The 8,745-nt window shown below is 37.4% G+C and overlaps 1 protein-coding gene across 1 annotated transcript; it reads right to left on the bottom strand.

Annotated features, from left to right (window-relative positions):
* Nucleotides 1-446: 446 nt before the first annotated feature.
* On the bottom strand, nt 447-2,333 carry LOC122304574. The gene is made up of 4 exons (XM_043116837.1): nt 2,139-2,333; nt 1,918-2,056; nt 1,398-1,492; nt 447-1,297 (listed from the first exon to the last, which is right to left on the bottom strand). The coding sequence occupies exons 1-4, from the start codon at nt 2,331-2,333 to the stop codon at nt 938-940; spliced, it is 789 nt and encodes a 262-aa protein (XP_042972771.1). The 3' UTR covers nt 447-937.
* Nucleotides 2,334-8,745: the final 6,412 nt, after the last annotated feature.

Genomic DNA, 8,745 nt, shown 5'->3' with positions numbered 1-8,745 from the left:
TTAAGTAAATGAATTAATAAACCTTTTGCTCTAACCTTTTCAATGTTAACATATATATAGCCCAAATCTAGACTTCAAATGTAATAATCTGATGTGGGTTACAATATGAACCAATTTTGTTGGGACCAGACATATGAAGGGGGTTAATTGACTAAATACAGATAATTACTGTGGTTCCCCCCCCAATTCATAATCCACCTAATTACCTATTTCAACCCACTAGTCATTTCCTAAGCAGATGCATTTTCAACAAACATGTACAATGATTTCTCATAATCAAATTGTTATGGACTACCCTGAGGAGCATATAACAACATCTATTGATTCTAAATATCAAAAATCATTGTACATAAACCAAGAATTTTGACAGAAAATTTAAGCTACCATCACCCAATCTGGAACTTGTCCAATTACCTTATGAAGGTCACTTCGCACGGTGGTTGCCAAACAATTATACTTCCATGACTTTCCAATAATACATTCCATCACTGAAAAAAAATAGACCTGCTGGAACCCTTATATGCAGATCCGTTGATGCACTACTTGTGTTTCCCTGAAGTGAAAAAATAAAAATGATTAGCATTTAACTGTACCCAATCATTTTACAAATATCCAGGAACTTCCAAACACTACTTCATAGTTGTAATGAAATATATACTCACTCATTCAGCAGCAAACCATCACCTGATAGAATACAGAGATAATCTAGTACCCATTCCCATATTAAACTAGTTTATGGAAATCCCAAAACAAAAACCCGTGTCCACTTACATGGAACACCTCCCATCCCTTTTTTCTCAAAACATGACCCCCAAACTTTCCCCACAGTTGATCAAAATAAATACATTATAATTGTTTTCATTTCCAATAGGGGGAACAAAAACTAGTTATATCCCCATGACCTTCTTCAAAAAACCTTTTCAATATATTAGGAATTTTATAAATCTCCTTGAGTCTCTTGTTGAGACTCCCTACTTGACCCCAAATGTGAGGATATGGCCATGATTTGTTTGTCATGCTCAGAAAACTGTTTTCGCAGCTCAGCCATATCACCCAGCAGTGATTCTAGTTTACTCTTATATAAGTCAGCAGATTCCTTGTTCCTTTCATTCTCCTCAACTATACGTTTGAATGCCTTGTTCTTTTTCAGGAATGGGGAGGGCTCAGGTATGACAGAGTGGCCCAGACCTAGTGCGTAGCCAGATTTGAACCCCAACACCTCTTTGAAAACATCACCATTGTCAAGTTCAACATCCTCTTCAGTTTCTTTCTCACCCAACCTCTCAAGCATCAGATTCTGAAAGAAAATACAATAACACCGTTAATGCTATTTTAAAATCTGCCATGCATAAGCCCATTATATAATTAGAAATCAGAGGGAAAATAAGGTAACTCACATAATTGTGTTCACTAGCTGCATTGATGAATTTACCCTTCTTATTGGACCAGTGTGTTTCTTTGTAAAACTCTATTATATTACAAGCCTCCTCACCTTTCAAATAAACATCTTGTTAGTTAATCCTCACAAACAATTGGTTATCCATAACACATAGGACTCACTTCTACAAAGAAACAGCTAGCTTACCCTCTCTTCCATAAGCCTAACAAATGATTTCCTCCCACTTGTATGTTTAATCTTCTGTTTTTTCCTGTTGTTACTGTTCCTACGAGATTGCTCCTGAAATATGACAACCAATAAATATTGTCATGCACTTAGAGTTATGTATGAGATCTCCTGAAAGTGTATTTATGTATAAATATGTATATATTTGTAGATGGATGAAAAAAACTGGACTCAATTGTATGGACTCAAATTGTAACTGATTATAAAACCAGAATCCCAAACCTTGAATTTGGGGCTGGCCCACATTTCACATAGCCACTCCTATATGTGTGGCTCCACCCATTCCTTCCAACCAGCTAATGCCTTCTCATGCGAATCAAATTTCTTGTAGTGCTTGTGTAATTCATAGTGGTAAGCGTTGTACCTATCAGCTAGTGTGTTTACTACAGCTTTGCGATGATTGTCTCTACTCCAATCCAACACGAAGTCAGCCTGCATAGACATAGTGACTATATCACATTCAAACTATCATTCGAAATGTACCATAACAAGATTCATAAATAACAACATAAACCACAAATTTTGGAACCCCTACTCTAACACGATTGATGAGCTCGTGCTTCTCCTTCTCATCTATCACATTCCAACTTGCATGTCTCATATCCGCATGTACTCTTATAATCCAGCTCACCCGACTAGTGAATATTGTGGCATTTTCGCATGATGGGCCTCTATGCCCATCCTTTATATTTAATGGGATCTTCCCCATCTTTCGTAACCTCTCAAACATAGTATCCTTAGCAGGCCCTCTACCTCTTTTTTTAATGGGTGGCACTGTAACTGTGAATAACATAAATAAACTAGTTAAATACGGAAGCTGGTTCACTACTAAATAAACTTGAGAAAGTTTATTTACATGTTATGAGCAAACCAAGCATACTATACTGACAAACCTGTGCTGTTGGCCCCCTCATTTCCATCCTGCTATTCAACTTCAGGTTGAGACTCTTCTATGCCCATTGCTGGTGGTGCTTCCTGTGAGGCATCAACATAAGTATCCTCCTCATCTCTTAGGCTCCTCGTGGGAAGCACCAAATCTGAAACTTCTTCAGAAACTGTTGGTACTGCTCTAGTTGATGCATTAAATATGGGATTGACATGATCCCTTAGGCTCCTTGTTGGAGGCACCTGAACTGGAGCTTCATCACTAGGGCTCGCTACTATGAGCGGACGTCGAGGTCTAATTCTTCCCCTCCGGCCTCTTTTTATTCCCATAATACCATTAATACCTACAATGTTTATTCCCATAAGTACAATATGTGACTGAATATATATTTGATAATCATGTATAAAGTAACAATATTTATCTCCACTATAAATATCGTTGTTTCTTTTTCCTCACTTTATTTATTCGGATTATGAAGCCACCATTACATTGTTCTAAGTAAATAAGGATGTTTGAAAGTGCCTGAAAATCTGCCAATATCTCCTCAGGTTACAAAATTGAAATCATTTGTAGTTGACCCCTCTTTTTTTTTAAATGTGAAAAGATGTTCAACTTTTCACAGAAACCTGCAACAGGGGAAAAAATATTTCCCCCCTTTCATTTCCCAAACACAATGTAAGGCATCTATTCTCTCTAATTTTTACTAGTTATAATCTAACCCATTAGCTACTTATTTGGAACTACATTGCTGCCCCTTTTCACATGACAAATATACTTAACACCTTGGATGCAGTTGGAAGATCAAAAAAGATACACCCTATACTGTAAACAGTTCAGTTTAGCACTCAACTTCATGGATTATAGCAGGAAGTTCAAACTATTCCAACTGGAGTTAGGAAGTTCAGGGTCTCCTTTTAAAATCTCTGGACTTGTCACATTTTAGCAACTTTACTTTCTCGGCCAAAGTACCCATTATTTGGACAAACAAACCCCAAGCACCTCAATGAGGTTTTGCTCTAAACAACTCTTACCCTACCGGGTATGCAGCTAGCCTGAATGGCTTCACTAGCAAGAGCAACAATGCCTGACAAAAACCCATCTAACATTAACCACTGGGTCTGAATCTAACTACCACCCCACCAAACATGTTTGTACTCTGTTTTTCTAATTATGGGTAATATGCAAAACCATATATGAATTATCCAAACAGGCAAAAAGTCAGATTTCCTACAATATATGAAAAGCGCACTGTATGAAATAAGCTTTCATAGCAACCTGAAAGCTTTATTCTTCTTTAAAAAGAGGCATTTTTTACATGAATATTATATGTCCCACAGAAAAACCATCATGCAAAAAAGACATTTGCTTAGTGGAAACTAAGGATGTGATTGTGGGGTGAAAATAGGGTTTACCTTTTCTTCAAAATGTTGGTCTGTTTGGTAGCGAAGAGGAAGAGCTGTGTGCAGTCTTCAAGGTTTTCTTTCGGATCCCAGGCTTCAGTGAGTACTTATCAACATATATTCAGTGTGTAAACCTTTTCTCATTGCTTATATGAGAAAAGCCCCACTGGAACCCAGAGCAAACTCACCACTTTTCTGCCCTTAGGTACCTGGCCACTAATCTATGATGAAAAGCCAGCTTCTGTCACTTCAGCCTTAGACACTGGTGCGAGCTCACATGTTTTCCAAAGTTAAAAGAACCACTAGCTACTGTAAAATTTTAGTTTCCCACGTATGGACTTACAACTTAGCCATGTGTCTAATTATATGTGTGGTTAAGTGTTATTTCAAGTCAAGACTTGTATTTGAGAAGGGGCTGCCTAGCTTTGTATGTGGTGTATATTAAAATGTACTGGGTTAGCATTTATGTGGGGTTTAATAATGAATCAGCCGCCAATGATATCTATTTCTTTTATTTAAGGCTACAAGCAACATGCTTTATACAACTAAACACCTTTTTTTAACCTGATAATATGACTTTGACATATTATCACGAGGAGTATCTTGTCAGGATGTTATTGTTGTGTCCATACAATTTGGACACAAGGCCAAATCTATTAAATATTGCTGGGCCCTAGATGGCATAATCATTTATATAAAACAAGTATTTGAGACACCATTTTTCTGCCCAGTTTACATTATATATACCCCTGATGAGACGTTAGTTGTTTCAAGTCAAGACTTGTCTATTTGGACACCACCTGTCTAAAAGCCTCAAAATTATTTACCGTGGGACCCATTGGCATACAAGGTGCACTTAGTGTGTGTTTTGGACACCACCTTTTGTAATATGTTAAAAAGTAATTTTTTGGACTGGTCCCTTGGCATATAACAAATCTGCCAGAACTGTTTCGATTATAAACTTTGGTAAAATGCTTGTTATATCTCATTCTCAACCTATTCTACTATAACACATACACGTATACCCATGCACCATGCTTGTTTAGCCATTCCGTACATTATACCATCATCACTGCCACTGCATTTGAATTGTTTCAAAGTAATTTAGATAAGCGTAGTTCACATTACGTAAGTCAGCCACTTATGGAATTAAAACCCTCTTATTTGTATTGGTGTATGCCTAATTTTTTTAGATGCTATTCCAATTCCCTTTTAGCTCGATTTATCAGTGTAACGTATTCTTCATTTAACTTTCCAGATTTATGCCTTTTTTCCAACATGTCCGATACAGCGACCGTTTAGCGCGCTGTAAAATTATGATATTGGAATCTATTTACATCCAAGATAGCCCAATATGGTGAATACATGTCTATTATATGGCAGATAACCTGTAAAATATCAGTCTTAACAACCTTGCATTGGTCTAAAGTTGAACAGGCCAAAGAATTGGTGTGTGCCTTTTTTTATAACACTTTCATTTCATGCCTTTACCATACTGATAATATCATAACCAAGTATATCTTCAGTTTTTGTCGGTGTTTACCGTATCCTCCTTTCATACCCTTTTAATCTCAGTAGGTTTGTACAAAACTAACACTAATAAATTCCTTTTATTAGGTCTATTTCATGCCATTTCCATTCTACTACTATCATAGCTATATGTCATAGTAGCAACAGTTACCTTATCCCCCTTTCATGCCCTTTTAGCTCAGTTTATTGTATAAAACTATGGTAGTAGTATATTAATGTTTGAATTGTTTACCTTATCCCCCTTTCATGCCCTTTTCGATCAGTTTAATTGGACAAAACTAATCTAATTGAACTTTTTGTACGCTCAAACTTATATTTTCAGCCAAATGTTACACACTCAGCTTGCCATACGTTTGCTCACACCATTTAAATTTTTTTAATCCATTTTCTACTCCGCAATGTAATATGGTGAATGCTATGACAATGGTGGTCAAAGACTTCCACCATTGGCTGCATCTTTCCCACGTACGTCGCATTAAGGTCATCTTTTATGTTGCATGCAGTCTCTACTAGTTCTTCTAATTATTTCTTGACTTCTGAGGCAATGCCTCCTTTAGCTAATCCAATGCCCTGTATATAACAGGTTTCCCATACATGCTACATCCATTATTTCAATGAAATCTGTTGGTAACTGATTTGACATTGTTCAGGTCTGAAAATGGTGGAGACAGTGAGTAATTTTAATTGAAAGCAACGTCCATTCCAACATTTTCCAGAGGCTTTTTATGTAAAATGTTGGAATGGTCTCCACCACAAACCACTATGTCATTAGGCTTCTGTGTAAGATTTATTTGAACTACTCGATGTCATTAAGTAAGATGGGACAACATATTCCAGATTATTATACATGTTTTTGTTAGCACCAGATTATTCTATACAGTTGGATTCATTAGTCCAACTGTATTTTCATGATCTGGTCATTTTATAAGGGAGTGACTTTGGTCAGTAAATTGATATCCAGATTTGATGCCTGTACCAGATTAATAAAATAAAAATAACATTGATCTGAATCTTATTATGCTTCCATCTGTATTTCATAACCAACACTAAATCTGTAAAGGGCTCAGGTATTCAGTGTGACCTTTCAACTAGGGGTAATTTTTCTAGTGGATTGAAGTTGGTTTTCCAATCCCTTCACTCGTGAATATGTTCTAGACCTTCTGCTAATTTCCTGCCCAGCTTATATTCAAAGCACCAGAATATGATGTCAGACCATTTCCACCAATGGTCTGCTTATATCTTAATGTAGATGGATATAAGAGGCAGTGCATCTATATTTCATGACCTTTTCTAGTTATTGAGAGGCTTACAGCTTAGTGTCTATTTTGGACTCTTCTTTCTTGAAAGTGAATGTATGGTCATGGTTAAATTATTTAAATAAGACTAATAATCAAATCTATGAAAACAGGCAATTGGAAGAAAATTTGCACAAGCATAGCATGGAAGATCATAGGCATGTTATATTCCAAAATCATGTCTACTATAACAAGCAACATTCAGCATATACGAAATGGGATAACTAATCCTTTGATTACCAAAGTTTCCTCATTCCAAGTCAAAGTAGAGAGAGCAACCAGGTTGGACCACTTCTTCATCTGTCTTATGCTTCACACGGGCATACATAAAGTGCTCATATGATCTTGGAATTGACACAATCAGGCGCTCTCTACAAACGGAGGAGATAAAAACAGATTTCAAGCACCAATAAAAATCAACAATCAATATATAACATTATGTAGGTACATGATAGTACTATAATAGAATAACAAAAAGCTTGTGTGTCAAACTTCCACTTCTCCTAATTTGCATGTATTCATGAAAACAACAATGGAAGCATTTAATGCCATTTCAATAGCTTTAATAACGTATTGATTAACATAAGCCTCCATTAATTAGAGACTACATGCATTAAATAAAAGGAGATGATAAACCATCAATCTAAAATAGTCCGAGCAATGGAATTGAGGTTTTAAATCAATACCATCGCAATCCACAGCAGGCATGTTCTCCATATCAAATTGCCGGTTAAGGTCTTCATCATCAACACAATCCTCATCGTCAGTTTCTCTACACAATTGTTCAGGTGACATGGTTGATGGATCAACCGGAAAGTTGTCTGAATCTCCTCGGGTCAGTGGATTGAGCGTCTCCGGGCTAGTTTCATTAACTGAGACATAATGAATAACATCAGTATCACTCTCATCTTCAGTTTCAAGAGTGTCCGACCCATCATCGTCATCATCAGCATCATCATGCACGTCCGAGGTCTTGTGGTGAATATTATAAACATTCCTATTGGTTATCTTGTGTACCGCATGCCAACTTCCCCCCCAATTCGGGTCCTTGATGTAGAATACTTGCAACGTTTGGCATGCGAGGGCGAACGGCTCATCTTTATACCATTGCCTAGAAGTATTAACACTCGTGAAGTGGTCCCCAACATGTATCCCCCTTCTTCTATCACCAATGTCCCACCAATCACATTTAAACAAGAAACACTTATGCCACTCCATATAGCGTAATTCTATGATGTCTTGCAACACTCCGTAGAAGTCAACAGGCACTCCTTCATGGTCGCCATGAACAACAACCCCACTGTTTTGGGTGCAGCGACGGCCTTCAAGCTCCTTTGTATGAAATCGAATTCCATTCATTATACAACCGGCATATCTCGCGACCAATGGATCTGGACCACATGCTAAAGCAAATATGTCATCGGTCACCGCGGAGGGAGTCATTGCATGCAACTCGGCAATCTAACATGGATATTTGACATGTCATTATAGTAATATAGAAAGTGACGTTATCACTTTTATAAATGAAAATGATTGGTAAATGGAAAAAGAGAATGACATACACGTGTTCTGAACCACATTGGGAATTGCATTTGGTGCCTATGCTCGAAGTTACTTGGGTCCTCTTCTTGCATATTGTTACGGTGGTCCCTACAAAGAATCATGCTTTAATAACGTATTCAACATGACGTACACGAAGTAGAATGTTGAACATGCTTTACAAGGGTGTACTTACTCTAAATAGTCCTCAATCTTCGGGCAATTATTAAGGATGTACCACGTGGCCTTGGCCAACAGAGCTTCATCTAATTTTGAAATTTGGGCTGCCCCTAGAGGGCGAACCTTTTGGGAGAAAACCGATAAACTTGGCTCTAGGGAGCTCTGCCCAACTGTGTCAATGTTCCGTTCCTCTCGATTATGTCTAGTCTCGATATCATTCAGGTACATAGAGCAAAATGTCAGGCACTCCACATGCAAATATGCCTCTGCAATTGAGCCTTCTGGATGGGC

The sequence above is a fragment of the Carya illinoinensis genome, chromosome 3, assembly GCF_018687715.1.
Source record: "Carya illinoinensis cultivar Pawnee chromosome 3, C.illinoinensisPawnee_v1, whole genome shotgun sequence".
NCBI classification, from domain to species: domain Eukaryota; kingdom Viridiplantae; phylum Streptophyta; class Magnoliopsida; order Fagales; family Juglandaceae; genus Carya; species Carya illinoinensis.
The sequence above is the reverse complement of the archived record's forward strand: the minus strand, read 5'-3'. Positions and strand labels throughout refer to the sequence as shown.

Bases quoted from the DNA above. Each gene is read 5' to 3' on its own strand.
- LOC122304574 (XM_043116837.1), bottom strand. From the start codon at position 2,333: ATGGGGAAGATCCCATTAAATATAAAGGATGGGCATAGAGGCCCATCA. The intron at 2,057-2,138 runs GTTTATGTTGTT...ATGTCTATGCAG, and splicing joins TAGGGGTTCCAAAATTTGTG to GCTGACTTCGTGTTGGATTG. The intron at 1,298-1,397 runs GTGAGTTACCTT...ATTTTCTTTCAG, and splicing joins CAGCTAGTGAACACAATTAT to AATCTGATGCTTGAGAGGTT.